Source organism: Macaca fascicularis, chromosome 10 (assembly GCF_037993035.2).
Source record: "Macaca fascicularis isolate 582-1 chromosome 10, T2T-MFA8v1.1".
Classification (NCBI taxonomy): Eukaryota; Metazoa; Chordata; class Mammalia; order Primates; family Cercopithecidae; genus Macaca; species Macaca fascicularis.
This window is the reverse complement of record NC_088384.1, coordinates 81571283-81588953: the sequence shown is the minus strand read 5'-3', so window position 1 is coordinate 81588953 and position 17671 is coordinate 81571283. Positions and strand designations below refer to the sequence as shown.

Below are 17671 nucleotides of genomic sequence, written 5' to 3'. Positions count from 1 at the left end.
CAAAACTCAAATATGATAACTGTGAAGTGGGAAGTTAGGCATGCCTAAATGCTACTGTTAGCTACAACTAGACAAATGGAATACTTTATTTTTTCACATCTTTGTTAGGGTATTTTTCACATCTTTGTTAGGGTATCTCTCTAGAGAAAGGCCCAACTCATGTTTTCCATGTGCCTGTTTAGACTCACTTGTGCCCTTCTCCATCCTGCTGTGTGCCTGGGCTTCACTGCCTTCTAGCTTAAGAATTTGGCAAATGGAGAACCCTAGTAGGCAATCAAAGGCAATGAAGAGGGTGAGTTTCCTCACAAATAACCTGCTACTCAAATCCTGATTCAAGATCTTCTGGGATAACCCAGTCTAAGACAGCATGTATCTAGGAGCTGCCCCCTCTCCAGGATGGGTCCTTGCAGCCTTGCTGGTACCACCCGTAGTTGGTTGGACCCAAGCTGGGCACCTGGCCCATGCTGTACCCATCAGATTCTCTCTCTCTTTTTTTTTTTTTTGAGATGGAGTCTCGCTCTGTGGCCCAGGCTGTAGTGCAGTGGCGCAATGTCGGCTCACTGCAAGCTCCGCCCCCCCAGGTTCACGCCATTCTCCTGCCTCAGCCTCCCGTGTAGCTGGGACTACAGGCGCCCGCCACCACGCTCGGCTAACTTTTTTTTTTTTTTTTTTTTTTTTTTTTTTGTATTTTTAGTAGAGACGGGGTTTCACCGTGTTAGCCAGGATGGTTTTTTTTTTTTTTTTTTTTTTTTTTTTTTTGAGACAGTCTCATGCTGTCACTCAGGCTGCAGTGCAGTGGTAAGATCTTGGCTCACAGCAACCTCTGCCTCCCAGGTTCAACCTATTCTTGTGCCTCAGCTTCCTGAGTAGCTGAGATTACAAGGATGCCACTATGCCTGGCTAATTTTTGTATTTTTAGTAGAGATAGGGTTTCTACTAAAACAGTCCGCCATGTTGGCCAGGCTGGTCTCAAACTCCTGACCTCAAGTGATCCACCTGCCTTGGCCTCTCAAAGTGCTGGAATTACAGGCATGAGACACCGTGCCTGGCCCCACCAGATTCTCTTTCCCTGAGTTTTTATATGGGAACAGAGAGCACATTGATTAGTGTCTGCAGAAGGCTGGAGCTTTCACATGTGAACTTGGAAACTTTGCAGGGACATAGTTTACCATGTGGGTAGGGAAAGCAAAGAAAGCCTTTCTGCAGAAAGGGAGAAAGAGAGAGAGAGAGAGAGAGAGAGAGAGAGAGAGAGAGAGAGAGAGACTAGGAGAGAGACAGGAGATCGGGCAAGAGAATAAGAGATGAGAGGCTGCTTTCTGTTCTAGGGTCCCTCCCTTTCTGAAACCCTCCTACATCCAACTCCTGGTGTGTGAATGCTGCCAACATACATGTAATAAATTCCCTATTATCTCACAAGCTAGCTCAAATAACTTCTATTACACATCACCAAAGAGTCCATTAGTCCAGAAAAGCATCATAAAATCACACTCAGATTCTCAGTGAGCCATAGAGTTCTGCCCTCACTATGCCCTTTGTAAGAATTTCCTTCTCACAGCCCTGAAATCAGGGCAATGATGGTTAATCTCCCCGCAGGTGAATGAACAAGTCTTCCACTACCCTCCGGCATCCATAAACCCTGACTTGAAGACCTGGCTGGCACATAGAGTAAGGCCTCTGTGGTTCAAGACAATCCAGGGTGGAACAATATATTTCCTAATTGCCTTAGCTAGAACTGCACAAGCTCATGAAGCAGCCCCAAATTTAGAGATATGTGGCAGTAGGAGGGAAGGCAGGATATGCACGGGCAGGAACAGACTGTGATGCCAATTCTGCAAGCTTCCTGACTCCTGCTTGTTGTCTACCAGGGTTGCCAGATCCTCAGCCTCTCTGTCTTTGCAATTGGGCTGCTCGAAGCTGTGGCTATAACAGGCAGCTCCCAATGTCATGCTGACATTGGGGAGCAGCAGTACCTTGACACAAAATCTGTTCTTTCTCCCAGCCTGCCACAGTTCATGAGATCCTCATTATTGCGTTGTTCTTTTGCTTAAAGTATGATTGACAGAATGTCACTTCCAGAAGCACAGTGTATTACAAAAGAACAGAAAGAAGACTGGAAGCATAGTCACTACCTATACGTTCTGCTGCTCTGGGAAATGGAGCTGCTCAATGACCCCAGGTTTGGTTGCCAGGACCCTCACCGCTACTTTATCCTCCACAGACATCAATCCACACAGACCTCTCCCACTGAAGTCCTGCCGCCCCCCAGGAGCTCTTGCAGAGGCAGGGGCTGGATCCATCTCTTCTTCTCCTAGTGGTTAGGGGTGAGTGTGTCCAGGGTGGGGAATCCATCATCGCACCCCTGATCTTATCCAGAAAAAGAAAACTGCTTTCTCTTCCTTCTCTGGGACAATTGATAAAATTCCTCTAGACAGACCAGCTCTCTTAAACAAAGGCCTGAGACTGGGGAATGTGTTCAGCCCCTATGTTCCTGGCCAAAGAAGCCCGGAAGTTTATCCTTTGGTTCCAGAATAGAGTGGCAGCAGGGAGATTTCTTTTCTTGCTTTTTGGTGATGAGAGAAAGGATAGAAGCAGGGGATTAGAGCAGAAACAGTTCAAGGGCCTTAAACTTTGCTGGACTTAGATTCATTCATTTGTTGAACAAATATCTGTTGAGTGCCTATACCAAGTACTGGGAATATAAAAACAGGATCCTGCTCTTGTGAAACTTAGAGACTGAATAAGGAGACGGTTAGAAATCAGATAGTCACTCCAAGACAGCGGTTTTCAACCAGGGGGCAATTTTGCCTTCCAGGGGACATTTGGGAGTATCTGGAGGCATTTGTGTCACAACTGCAGGGGCTGCTACTGACATCTAATAGGTAGAGGCCAAGGATGCTGCTGAACAGCCTATAATGCACAGAACAACCCCTGTATAATAAAGAATGATCCGGCCCAAAATGTCAATAGTGCCAAGGCTGAGAAACCCTGCACTAAGGCAGTGGTTATCAAAGTGTGCTCCACAGACAGGCAGCATTGGCATCGTCTGGGAACTTGTTGGAAATGCAGATTCTTAGGTCCTACTCTAAACCTACTGAATCAGAAATTCTGGAGGTGGAATCCAGTGATCTGTGTTTTAATGAGCCCTCCAGGGGATTCTGGTGCACACTAATGTTTGAGAACCACTCAATTAAGGAATGGAAGGGATCTATCATTACAAACAGAGACAAGTGTTCTGAAGGAAAACGACTGTACCGATGCTACACAAAGTGGATCAGCAGCATCAGCATCGTCAGAGAGCTCATTAGAAACACAAATTCTTGTGCCCCATCCTAGACCTACTCAATCAGGGGGAGGTGGCTAGGGACCAGATCAAGAAAATCACAGAGGGGGTGTCATTCTAAGGAATTAAGACTTTACAGGCTGGGCGCAGTGGCTCACACCTGTAATCCCAGCATTTTGGGAGGCCGAGGTGGGAGGATCTTCTGAGGTCAGATGTTCGAGACCAACCTGGCCAGCATGGTAAAACCCCGTCTATACTATAAATACAAAAATTAGTCAGGCATGGTGGTGGGCTCCTGTAATCCCAGCTACTCTGAAGGTTGAGGCAGGAGAATTGCTTGAACCCAGGAGGTGGAGGTTGCAGTAGGCTGAGATTGCACCACTGCACTCCAGTCTGGTCGACAGAGCAAGACTGTCTCAAAAAACAAAAAACAAAAAACAAAAACAAAACACTAGAAGATAGGTGTTGTAGGGGAGAATGATAGTGATAAGGTTATAGATGGGAAGATGGGAAGCTGAGGTACCTCATGCCCAAAAGCATCCATTTCTCTGGGTTGGCAGAGGTCAGAGAAGGAGGAAGACAATGGCTTTAGAAGATGGTGAAGGTTTAAAGCAGCCTCCATGGGACTGGAAGAGGGAGCTGACCAGGTACCAGTGCACAATTAACCGAGGTGCCAGGGCCAAGTACATGGCCACTAACCATGCAGCTGTGTAGTACTCAGCAGTCTGGACGTGGGGAATAGAAATATGAAGATTGGCTCAATCTATGAATTTTCTCCAAATTTCATTCCCTGCCACACAGCTCCTCTTTTAATTCTTCTGATTATATGCTGGGGCAAAGACTGTTACTTGAACCCTATTATTCATTCTAACTTATCTGGGCACATGGCTTCCTTGAGTAAAGATTACATTTCCAAGCCTGTCTTCGAAGTTTGATGTGGTCACGTGTCTAAGTTCTGACTAAGAGGATATACTGGAAGTTTTGAAAATGATTTGATTGCTAGCCCTTAAAGGGGCAGGCATGACCATCATTCTTTCTTCCTGTTTCCCCCTGGCTAGAATACAGACACAATGGCTTGAATTCAAGCAACTGCTTTGGGTCATGAAGGAGAAACCACGTGTTTAAATGGCAAAGCAACAAGACAGAAAAAGTCTTAGTCTGGTATAATCATGAAGCCTGTATCAGTACTGGACCAGCTGCCCCTGGTCCAGTGCTGATTTTTTTATGTGAAGCAAAAATCTTCTACACACATCAGTTTTCTGTTATATGTAACTGAAGCTAATCCGAAATTGTCCGTTCTCCCTGCTCTCATGGACAGCCTCACCTGCATTTATCTTCTGTCAATTCGAGATGCCTATGTCTTCCTCGACTCCCTGTTTCAGCTTCCTCTGAGTTTTTTTGAATACCTACCTCACGGTTTGACCTGGCATCAGCTCTGCCTGTTCAAATCTCTGACCAAAGGCATAGCAAATTTGCCTCTGGGGCATCTCTGTTTATATTTTACTTCTGATTAAATTGCAGTGGAAATCCCACAAATTATTTCTCACTTATTTTTGGTACTGCATCATTTTCATAGTGCCATCAGTAACTATGCCATCATGTTTTATGGAAGAAAACGTGTGAATTCCTTTATATCTTGTGGGTGGAAAAAGGTATTTCTAACTCAAAATTCAGATGTAATAAAAGATTAATAAATGCGATTATTTAAAAAGAAGAGGCCAGGCATGGTGGCTCATGCCTGTAATCCCAGCACTTTGGGAGGCCGAGGCAGGTGGATCACGAGGTCAGGAGATAGAGACCATCCTGGCTAACACGGTGAAACCCCGTCTCTACTTAATACAAAAAAATTAGCCGGACGTGGTGGCAGGCACTTGTAGTTCCAGCTACTCGGAAGACTGAGGCAGGAGAATGGTGTGAACCTGGGAGGCAGAGCTTGCAATGAGCCGAGATCGCACCACTGCACTCCAGCCTGGGCGACAGAGCGAGACTCCGTCTCAAAAAACAAAACAAAACAAAAACACAAAAGTTAGCTAGGCATGGTGGCGGGCACCTGTAATCCTAGCTACTCAGGAGGCTGAGGCAGGAGAATTGCTTCAACCTGGGAGGCCAAGATTGTAGTCAGCTGAGATCGTGCTACTGTACTCCAGCCTGGGTGACAAAGCAAGACTTCGTCTTAAAAAAAAATAAAAATCACACACACACACACAAACAAAATAAAATGAAGAAACTTTTGCATGACAAAAAGTACAATAAGAAGCAAACTGAAAAATAACCCCACCATAACAAAGTCAAAAGACAGGTAAATGACTTGGAGGAAATATTTGCAACATGTATTACATGTGTTATGGATAAAGGGATTAATCCTTTTATCTGTCTGTTGAACAAATGGAGAGGGAGAAATTGGCTGGAGAACAGAAAGGAGGAGAAGGGACGGGAAGGGAAGAAAAGGGAAGAGAAGGAAGGGGAGAGGAGGGGAGGAGAGGAGAGGAGAAGGAAGGGAAGAAAATGAACAGCATGAGTATCCTGTGAACATGCTGGGACAGAGGACAGGGCATAAGAAGACAAAAAGAGACTGTCATCAACTTCAGTGCTAAATGAAGGGAAGGAGGAGCAGGTGGCCCGGATCTGGATGGGTTTGGATGTTTAATTGCATGAGGAAGCAAGTCAGCAGCTGCGAAGGAGTAGAGGGAAATTTAAAATAATCCTGGTGGAGGGGAGGAGCCTGTATTTGGCTAAAAGACCAGATTCTGTTGAGTGAGTGCAGCTGGTGAGGATGAATTTACAAAGGACTTGTTGTCCCCATGAGTGACTTTTCCCTGGCAGTTCTTGAGAATCTAGTTGACTTTTTATTGTCTTCTCAGGCAAAGGAGTCCCTTCTAATTTGACTTTGTCATTATGGGAACTTTTCCCCTACAGATCCATAAGGAGGAAAGAAATGAAGGGATGATCAGCAAAAAGCAGTTTAATTACTATTAAAAATAGCATAGCCCGAGCGCAGTGGCTCACGACTGTAATCTTAGCACTTTGGGAGGCTGAGGTGGGCGGATCACTTGAGGTCAGGAGTTCGTGACCATCCTAGCCAACATGGCGAAACCCTCTCTCTACTAAAAATATAAAAGTTAGGTGGGCTCAGTGGTGTGCACCTGTAATCCCAGCTATTTGAGAGGCTGAGGCGGGAGAATAGCTTGAATCTGGGAGGCAGAGGTTGCAGTGAGCCGAGATCATGCCACTGCACTGCAGCCTGGGCAACAAAGTGAGACTCCATCTTAAAAAAAAAAAAAAAAAAGCATGGACAAGGCACGGTGGTTTACACCTCTAATCCCAGCACTTTGGGAGCCTGAGGTGGGAGGACTGCTTGAGCCCAGGCGTTCAAGACCAGTCTGGACAACACAGTGAAACACAACTAGCTCTAGCTAGGCATGCTGGTACATGCCTTGTAGTCCCAGCTACTTGGTGGGGAGCGGGGAGGAAGAGTAGGGTGGACTGCTAAGGCAGGAAGATCATTTGAGCCTGGGAGGTCAAGGCTGCAGTGAGCCATGATCGTGCCACTGCACTCCAACCTCGGTCACAGAGTGAAATCCTGTCTCAAAATAAATAAATAAAAATTGTAAAAGTATGTTCAATTCATTAAGTTTGTCAAGTAAAACAAGTAAGCAACATCAGACACAGAGAGAGGCAGAAAAACTCAAGTTTCTGAAAGGGACATTAGGGACAAGTGTTAGGGGAAGGCTTAATTCACCTTAATTCACCTTAATTCAGAGGACACTCTCACTACTTTTTGTAATATGGTTGGGTGACTAAGCCCTTGCTCAAAGTCCTAACGCTATTAATCTCTGAGATGATTCTCTGAAGAGGGTGGGACGCAGATTGTCTACGTCTGAAGTAGCGTGGGTGCAGAAGATATCTAAACATTTGCAATTTGTTTGTTCCATCTTTGCCACAACCCCACCCCCACTGCATGCAATCTGCAGATTAAATACACACGAATCGTTTCCTGTTATGAAAATCTCCTGGGCCGAGTGCAGTGGCTCACGCTTGTAATCCCAGCACTTTGGGAGGCTGAGGCAGGCGGATCACGAGGTCAGGAGTTCGAGACCAGCCTGGCCAACATGGTGAAACCCCCGTCTCTACTAAAGATACAAAAAATTAGCCGGGCATGGTGGTGTGTGCTTGTAATCCCAGCTAATCAGCAGGTTGAGGCAGGAGAATCGCTTGAACCCAGGGGGCAAAGGTTGCAGTGACTGAGATCACGCCATTGCACTTCAGCCTGGGTGACAGGGCGAGACTCCATCTCAAAAAAAAAAAAAAAAAAGAAAATCTTCTCATGCCCAGGGCTCATGAGAATGGCCTGGGGCCTTAGGGGATGGTAGATTACATGCTAAGAGAATGTGAACATGGCTAAGTTATTTTGTAAAGGGGAGAAGGCATTAGGACCTTGGCATCCTTAATGAGAGCAGAATATTGACTCATGCTTCACGGAAAAGATTAGCAAATCTGTAATGACAATACTATTAAAAAGAAAAAACTTAAAAAAAAAAAAAAAAAGCCAGTCCTCTGGGGTTCAGAGGAAGGAAAAGTCTCAGGTGTCCTGCCTGGAAAGCTATGTCTGCATCTAAGTATTGCCTGAGCCCCAGCTCTGTTGCGCACCAGAAGAGCAAACTGCTGCCATTGAGTCACTGGTCTCCTTTGATGGGTAGCTGCTGTCTGCTGGGAAACTGCTGTTTTCAGTGAGGGAAGGAGGTGATGTCAGGGGGAACCCAGCCAGAGTTGAGGTTTCCTTGCTGTTGGAAGGTAGATTGTCAGCCTGGGCTTGTTTCTGTGAGTTATGTTGACCCTTAGATCTGTAGGGCCAGTTCTAGGCAAGATGGTCTGTGTCTCCCTCCTAAGAAGCCTCCGATACCTCCTGACTCTGGGAGGGACTTCTAGGCATCATTCCAATAACCGAGCTTCAAATTTACTGCCCATGAAGAGAGCTGATGTGAAAGTATTTGCATTTGAAGGGGGACTCCACAGGACTAAAAAAAATGCATTTTGTTTGTTTTGTTTTGAGATAGTCTTGCTCTGTTATCCAGGCTGGAGTGCAGTGGCACAATCTAGGCTTCCTGGCCACCAGGAAGGCATTTCTAATGGTGGAACCTCAAGTACGTAGAGTGAAAAAGATGCTTTCGACAGGATGTTCTCCCTGTGTTGTTCAAATTACCTGTTAAATAGGAATCAGGTAATTTGTGGGTATTAGTGGGTAGCCACCCACTTCATCCTTTTGAGAGGCTGGCTTTGCCCTTTGGAATTTTAGAAACATCTGGCTCACTGTTTTTCTGAAAAGTATGCTGACTTCAGTCAGTTGCAAGGATAATGAGCATTTACAACTAGACACTATTAGTGCAAAACAGGTTAAGTGCTTTTCTCTTTCAGAGAAAAGGTCTTATTACCTCCTTTTTTTTTTTTTTTTGGTTGAGATAGGGTCTCACTCTGTCACCCAGGCTGGAGTGTTGTGGCACGATCTCGGCTTACTGCAACCTCCACCTCTCAGGTTCAAGAGATTTTCCTGCCTCAGCCTCCTGAGTAGTTGGGATTACAGGCACCGCCATCACACCCGGCTGATTTTTGTATTTTTAGTAGAGATGAGGTTTCACCATGCTGGCCAGGCTGGCCTAGAACTCCTGAACTCAGGTGATCTGCCTGCCTCAGCCTCCCAAAGTGCTGGGATTACAGGCGTGAGTCACCATGCCCGGCTACCTCCTCTTTAAAGAAAAGGAACAACAGGAGCACCAGGAGCTGATGCTGCGGCCTGCAGGAGACATGGAGTTAGCACTTGGCCTCTCTCCTGAGTCTATGTGGCCATCCACAACAAAGAAGGAAGCCAATTAAAGATAATAAGCCTAAGGAAAGCGATGTCTTCACATTTTTATTTTCTACTTCAATTGAGTTGGGGCATCTGAGTTTCTTAATTACACATTTTTCTTTCATTTATGCTTTTATTAGTGATTTTCCATGGCTTGGCCTTTAAGCAAGCCACTTTAGCAACGAGGCACTCTGACACTGGGGTTGTTATAACACACATGAGGGATGTTTCTAAAACACACAGAGGATTTGGGTCACAGCTATCTAGTACAGGGTTGTCTGCTGCATCTATTTTAATGATTTAATACTTCATGAGTTCAACATGCTCTGGTTCAAATTTTTTCCTCAATTAATACTAACTTTTAAATTATTTTCTGAGGTTGGGAATAGTAATTGTTATTCCTTTTGAGATAATAGCCTTCTTTGCCGTTTTGTGTGTGTGTGTGTGGTTTTGTTTTTTGAGACAGAGTCTTGCTCTGTCACCCAGGCTGGAGTGCAGTGGCATGATCTTGGCTCACTGCAACCTCCACCTCCCAGGTTCAAGCGATTCTCCTGCCTCAGCCTCCTGAGTAGCTGGGACTATAGGTGCGTGCCACCATGCCAGGCTAATTTTTTGTATTTTTAGTAGAGATGGGGTTTCACCGTGTTAGCCAGGATGGTCTGGATCTCCTGACCTCGTGATCCACCCACCTCAGCCTCCCAAAGTGCTGGGAATACAGGTGTCAGTCACCGCTCCCAGCTCTTTGCAGTTTTAGTATTTTAATATCTTTTTAGCCAGCTCTGCCACATATGAGCTCTGTCACTGCTTATCTATTAATACATTCTGTGCCTTAGTTTCTTCATCTGTAAAAGGGATATAATAACAGTATCTTTTTTTTTTAAGAGGTGCTAGGAATGAGCTCAGGGAATAACAATATCTTAATCACAGCATTGTGTGAAGAGTAAATAAATAAATTCATGTAAATCATTCTCTTATTACAGTTCTGGAACACTCTACCAAGTTTAGCTAAGCTATTATTAACATTATTATAATTGTTTTGAATTACAAAATTAGTATGTGCTTGTTATTAAAAAAAAAAGAAAGAAAGAAAGAAAGTTCATGCTGACTGTAGTGGCTCATGCCTATAATCCCAGCACTTTTGGATGCTCAGTTGGATCGCTGAGCTCAGGAGTTCGAGACCAGCCTGGACAACATGGTGAAACCCGATCTCAACAAAAAATACAAAAATTAGCTGTGCATGGTGGTGTGTGCCTGTAGTCCCAGCTTCTCGGGAGGCTGAGGTGAGAGGATCACTTGAGCCTGGGAGGCAGAGGTTGCAGTGAGCCAAGATCGTGCCACCACACTCCGACCTGGGTGGCTCATGCTTGTAATCCTAGCACTTTGGGAGACTGAGGCAGGAGGATCATTTGATGTTAGGAGTTCGAGACCAGCCTGGCCGATGTGGTGAAACCCTATCTTTACTAAGAAATACAAAAAAATGAGCCAGGCGTGGTGGTGTGCACCTGTAATCCCAGCTACTCGGAGGCTGAGGCATGAAAATAGGTTGAACCCAGGAGGCGGAGGTTGCAATGAGCCAAGATCGAGCCACGGCACTCCAGCCTGGGTGACAGAATGAGACCCTGTCTCAAAAAAAAAAAAAAAAAAAAAATCAAAACATAGAAGTTTATAAAGTAAGAAATGATAGCGTCCTCTCTTGACCCAGCCCCACCCAATCTTGTTTTCTGGAGATAACCACGGTATTTGGACCACAGTCTTTCCAGGCATATTCATGCAAATGTCTTGGAACTTTGCCTGTCCCATCTAACAAATTGACCATGACATCTCTTCACATCAGCTCTGCGGGAAGCACCTCTTTACATAATATGGGTATGACCTGACCTTGCCTGATTTGTATGTGGCTCCAGTACATGTTTAGAGCGTCTTTCACATTACTATGTAGTCAAACTCTCCTTCTTTTCCTTGGACCTACCAGGTTTTGTCTAATGCTTTTAAAGACCTTTGCCGTCAGGAGCATTGAGAAATACACTTGCCAGGATTGGAAAATGAAGAGGCCTGGTGTGGTGGCCTGTAATCCCATCATTTTGGGAGGCAGAGGCAGGAGGATCGCTTGAGCCCAGGAGTTTGAGACTAGCCTAGGCAACATAGTGAGACCTCGTGTCCACAAAAAATGAAAAAAAAAAAAAATCAGCTGGGCATAGTGATGTGCTCCCGTAATCCTAGCTGCTCAGGAGTGTTAGGTGATAGATCACTTGAGCACAGGAGGTTGAGGCTGCAGTGAGCTCTAATCATGTCACTGCATTCCAGCCTGGGCAACAGACTGAGACCCTATCTGGAAAAAAATAAAATAAAATAAAATTCCACTCAAAGGTTTTTGTCAAAAAAACAAGTGGATATTCAAAAAGAGAAAAAAAAAACTGAGTGATTGGTATATCTTTGACAGTGAGATGTTTCTATTAACATGCTTTTTAAGTTGAAAGATAAAGTTGTATGTATTTACCATGTATAACATGATGTTTTAAAATATATATACATTATGGAATGACTAAATCTAGCTCATTAACTAAGGCATTGCCTCACATAGTTTTCACTTTTGTGGTAAGAATGCTTCACATCTGCCCTCTTAGCATTTTCCAAGAATACAATGTATTACTGACTATCGCCGCCACATTATATAATGATCTCTTGAAGTTATTCCTCCTATTTAACTGGAATTTTGGCCATCATCTCTCCAGACTGTCCTCCTCACAACCATGGTAACCACCATTTTACTCTCTCTCTTTTTTTTTTTTTTTTTTTGTTTGAGACAGAGTGTAGCTTTGTCACTCAGGCTAGAGTGCAGTGGCACAATCTTGGTTTACTGCAACCTCTGCCTCCCAGGTTCAAGTGATTCTCCTGTCTCAGCCTCCCGAGTAGCTGGGATTACAGATGTGTGCCACCATGCCCGCTAATTTTTGTATTTTTAGCAGAGGTAGGGTTTCACCATGTTGGCCAGGCTGGTCTCCAACTCCAGACTTCAGGTGATCCATCTGCTTCAGCCTCCCAAAGTACTGGGATTACAGGCATGAGCCCCCACGTCCAACCCACCATTTTACTCTCTACCTCTACAAGATCAACTTTTTTGGTTTCTACATTTGAGTGAGATCACACAGTATTTGTCTTTCTGTGATTGGCTTATTTCACTTAGCATAATGTCCTCTAGGTTCACTGCATGCTGTTGCAAATGACAGGAGTTTTCTTTTATGGCTGAATAGTATTCCATTGTGTGTATATACCACATTTTCTTTATCAGTTTATCCATTGATGGACACTTAGATTGATTTCTTTCCCTTCCTTCTCCCTTCCTCCCTCCCTCCCTCCCTTCCTTCCTTCTTTCCTTGCTTCCTTGCTTTCTTGCTTTCCTTCTTTTTTTTTTTTTGATGGAGTCTCACTCTGTTGCCCAGGCTGGAGTGCAGAGGTGCGATCTTGGCTCACTATAAACTCCATCTCCCGGATTCAAGCAATTCTCAGGCCTCAGTGTAATCACACCCAAGTAGCTGGGATTACAGGCGTGCACCAACACACTTGGCTAATTTTTGTATTTTTAGTATAGACGGGGTTTCACCATGTTGGCCAGGCTGGTCTCGAACTCCTGACCTCAAGTGATCTACCTTCCTCAGCCTCTCAAAGTGCTGGGAGTACAGGCATGAGCCACCGCGCCTGGTATAACCCCATCTCTACATAAAATACAAAAGTTAGCTGAATGTGATGGCGTGTACCTGTAGTCCTAGCTACTTGGAAGGCTGAAGTAGAAGGATGGCTTAAGCACAGGAGGTGGAGGTTTCAATAAGTCAAGATTGTGCCACTGCACTCCAACATCGGCAACAGAGCCAGACTCTGACTCAAAAAAAGAAAAAGAAAGCCTTGAGGCTCATTAATTATTATACTTAACCCTTGAACTTTTGTGACATTTCCTTACCACTTTCTTAAAGCCAAGTCCCTAGATGAGAAAGTAATTAGATCAAGGTTCAGAATGGCAAAGAGAGATAAGATAATTGCAAATAACATCATCCTACTTTGAAAGAGCTATTTTGGTCTTTCAACTAAAATGACTTTTTTCTGTTGAAAGAAATTTGGCTGATGTAGCTGGCTCAGCTGATGGCAGAAAATCAACAAAATATGAAGAGTTTCATAAAATTGTGGCATCACTCAATTTATGCAGTCATTATATAATCAATGGCAAAACAGAAGGGACTCTAAAACAATTTATAATTTACTTTGGGAATGCAATAAACTACTTTGTTGTCGCTGGAAAGATTTTGTTGTGATGTTTATTTCAAGTAGCTTTCATTTCTTATGCATGGACTAACTAAAAGTGGCAAGACAGTATGGTCAGAGGCATGCTTATGAAACTGCCTTTGCAAAAATTACAACTGAGAAAATTATGATGGTGAAAGAGATCTGACCTGACTCCATCTTGCTTCTAACCTCCAAGCTGTCCTTGTTCATTCCTGGGTGTAGGCTGAGCTAACTTTGGGAGTTTATGGCTTAACTTTGAAACAAAGAAGATAACAACCCTTCCCCAAAACAAATCCCTTTCCTGGGGACTAGACTGCCTTTGCAGGCCTAGTAAATAAGCCTCAAGGTTAGAAATCATGGTTTAGGGTTCATGCAGCTGGCTGGCAGGGGGTGCGGGGGGAAATCTGAGGTCAGGAGTTCAAGACCAGCCTAGCAAACTTGGTGAAACCCCATCTCTACTAAAAATACAAAAATTAGCCGGATGTAGTGGCATGCACCTGTAGTCCCAGCTACTTGGGAGACTAAGGCAGGAGAATCGCTTGAACCCCTGAGGCGGAGGTTGCAGTGAGCCAAGATAGCACCGTGCACTCCAGCCTGGGTGACAAAGCAAGACTCCATAACAACAACAGCAACAACAATAAACTAAGACCAGTGCTTGAGATATTTTCCAGACCTTGCACTTGATGGATTAGCTGGCATCACCCAGATCAATAAACAGGCTCATCTGGTCTTGTGGCCCCCACCCAGGAATTGACTGAGTGCAAGAGGACAGTTTCGACTCCCTATGATTTCATCTCTGACTTGATCAATCAGCACTCCCCACTTTCCGATCCCCTACCCACCAAATTATCCTTAAAAAACTCGATACCTGAGTTTCAGGGTGACTGATTTGAGTAATAAACAACTCTGGTTTCCTATGCAGCTGGCTCCGCATTTATTAAACTCTTTATCTATTGCAATTCCCATGCCTTGATAAATCGGCTCTGTCTAGGCAGCGGGCAAGAAGAATCCATCGGGTGGTTACACTTATATGGCAAAGAAAGTCACTATCGACTTCAGAAATTTGCAACAGAAGCCCATAGAAAGATAAGTCTCGTCATGGAAAAGCCACAACAGAATAAATAAGAGTTAATTTATACCCAGACTTTTTTTTCAAGCAAAGGTTGACACTACCAAAGCCTTTAAGGTTTGTTTCACTGATAACAAGCCGTGAAGAAGTCATGTTTCTGAGATTTCTTGAAGGATATAAGGTTGAGTGTGGTGTGAATGAGGAGTGGGGAACAGGGGAGACCTGGGAAGAGATTTATTTATTTGTGCATATAACAATGATTTCTGAGTACTTACATATGAGTCACTGAGCTGGGCTCTGAAATACAAGCAGAAAAAAAGATAAACATGGTCTTTGCCTTTGAGATACTTACATTTTGGTGGGAAAAGTAGGAAGGACAAAGGAATTTAGAGTAATCTGGGTAAACAAAGGAAAGTGAGCATCCCTGCAAGGGACAACTAACTCCTTTCAGATAAGTCAGAGAAGGTTCCTGGAGGAAAAATTGGCTAAAGCTGAAATTGTAAGGATGACAAACATCAAAGAAGAGGGAAGAGTGTTCGTGAGGGAAGAGTGTTCATAAGGGAAGAAATTGCACGGGGGAAAAGCTCAGAATTGAGAGAGTGTAAGCATGGAGTATTTAAGGAGAAGAAAGTCTGGGCATGGTGGTTCACACCTGTAATCCCAGCACTTTGGGAGGGCAAGGCGGGCGGATCACCTGAGGTCTGGAGTTCGAAACCAGCCTGACCAACACGGTGAAAACCCATCTCTACTAAAATAAAAAAAATTAGCTGGGCATGGTGGCGCATGCCTGTAATCCCAGCTGCTCAGGAGGCTGAGGCAGCCAGGAGGCAGAAGTTGCAGTGAGCTGAGATCGTGCCACTGCACTCTAACCCGGGTAACAGAGTGAGACTCCCTCTAAAAAAAAAAAACACAAAGAAAAGAAAAGAAAACAGTGTATAGGTAAAATAATCATCTTAAGTCCAGGACTCCTAATTTATGGGTTATTATTCCAGTGTAGGCATCGATAAGAGGCTATGAGTATACACTACTCTTTCAAGAAAATGGTGAAAGGGGAAAATAGCCTTCAGTTTTGTTAAATTTTATAGGAGGTCATTGATTTGGTCTGACCTCCTGCAGTAGGCCCCAGCAGGCCAGGCCAAATCAGAACTGCGTTACTTGTGCTAAGTGCCACATAATCAGACTGAACTTTGAAACAAGCCCATCTTCCAGAAAACGGGAGATTCCTGTCAATCTAAGTAAATATAATAAGGAAGTCTCCTCTGTTTTAACTCTACAAGGAAAGTAATTTTGAAATGATCAATTTGCAGGGCCGGGTGCGGTGGCTCATGGCTGTAATCACAGCACTTTGGGAGACCCAGGCAGGAAAATCACTTGAGGTCAGGTGTTCAAGACTAGCCTGGCCAACATGGCAAAACCCTGTCTCTACTAGAAATACAAAAATTAGCCGGGCATGGTGGTGCACGCCTGTGATCCAGGTACTAGGGAGGCTGACACACAAGAATTGCTTTAACTCAGGAGGTGGAAGTTGAGATTGCACCAGGGCACTCCAGCCTGGACAACAGAGTAAGACTGTCTCAGAAAAAAAAAAAAAAAAGGAACCATCAATTTGCTTTTTATTCTTTCTGCATTATTTAGCTCCTTTTCTGCCTACGAAGCCAACATTGTCTGCTCAGCTCATTGGAACATTCAATTTTATAGAATGAGATGTTGCCCGATTCTAGAATTATAAACAAAAGCCAATTAGATCTTTAAGCTAAATCTTAATTTTGTAATTTTGTCTTCATAGTCTCTTTTTTGTGGTCCTGCAATTGTGGCAGTTATGTAGTTATCTGCATGCATCAGAATATTAAAATATTTTCATCCTCATCTCTAATTTCTACTTTTCATATTTTTAAAATGTAGGCATTTAAGTTTATTTATTTATTTATTAAAACTGTTTGGTAGAGACAAGGTCTCCACTGTGTTGCCTAGGTGGGTCTTGAACTCCTTGCCTCAAGTAATCCTCTCATCTTGGCCTCCCAAAGCAGTGGGATTACAAGGGCATGCAACCCCACCCTCTCCAAGACATTGAATTTTTTTTTTTTTTTTTTTTTTGAGACGGAGTTTTGCTCTCGTTGCCCAGGCTGGAGTGCAATGGCACGATCTCGGCTCACCACAACCTCCGCCTTCTGGGTTCAAGTGATTCTCCTGCCTCAGTCTCCCGAGCAGCTGCGATTACAGGCTGCACCACCATGCTCAACCTCAGGTGATCCTCCTGCCTTGGCCTCCCAAAGTGCTGGGATTACAGGCGTGAGTCACGGAGCCCAGCCGAATTTTTTTTTTTTTTTCAAAGACAGGGTCTAGCTCTGTTGCCCAGGTTAGAGTGCAGTGGCGAGAACATGGCTAACTGCAGCCTTGACCTCTCAGGCTCAAGCAATTATCCCACCTCAGCCCCCCAACTACCTGGACCTACAGGCATGTGCCACCATGCCTGGCTAATTAAAAAAATTTTTTTTCTTGTAGAGACAGGGTCTCCCTACGTTGCCCAGGCTGGTCTCGAACTCCTGGCCTCAAGTGATCAGTCTCAGCCTCCCAAAGTGCTGGAACTACAGGCATGAGCCACCGCGCCCGGCCAACATTTAAATTTTTGAATATTTTTTCTGTTCCCTTAGTGTTTACCAAGCACATTTATCGACAAGCCTCTTCAGGAAAACTGCCCAATATAACCACACGTGGCAAGCCTCGTTGTCAGGACAAAAGCCTCAGTCAACATGGCCGCGAAGGGCTTCCATTGCCCTTCGCTGCCCTCAGTAAGGATGGCTCCGGTGACTTCCTTCGAACCTCCCATTTCCCATAACAAAGATGGCGCCATTGCTTCCGCGTTCCGGTTGCGGATGGTGAGTGTATTGGGGGGCTTGGCGGCTTTTCTCGTCAGTTTTCTGAAGTGCTTTGGAGAGAGGTAAGCAGGAGGTGGGGGTGGGGGGGTTGGAGTGGTGGGGGTAGGGGTCACAGCAATGCCTCTGATCGTTATCTCTCAATTAGGAAGTTATGGAGGCTTTCCTTGGCATGTCAGGATTTCCTGTTAGCTCTCCGCCCCTTCCGCCCCAACACACGGTCTCTGCAGCCTCTGCTTTGGGGAATCGTGGAAATTTGTGGGTAGTAAGTATGGATAAGCTTCTTTTTTAAAAAACAAAAATTTTTTTTCAGTGACTTGCCACTTCAGGAG

The 17671-nt window shown here is 44.5% G+C and overlaps 1 protein-coding gene across 7 annotated transcripts in view; it reads left to right on the top strand.

Moving 5' to 3' along the window:
• Positions 1–17312: 17312 nt before the first annotated feature.
• Positions 17313–17671, top strand: part of SHLD1 (shieldin complex subunit 1) — a 111881-nt gene continuing 111522 nt past the window's right edge. For 4 of the 7 annotated variants that reach the window (XM_005568395.4, XM_065522795.1, XM_015457819.4 and 1 more), the window contains exon 1: positions 17327–17404. In XM_005568395.4, coding sequence (XP_005568452.3) covers positions 17340–17404 — 65 coding nt within the window. In that variant the 5' untranslated portion in view covers positions 17327–17339. Of the gene's footprint in view, positions 17405–17487; positions 17605–17671 lie in introns of all 7 variants that reach the window. The other 3 variants (XM_005568398.4, XM_005568396.4, XM_015457817.3) reach the window with 2 other exon arrangements.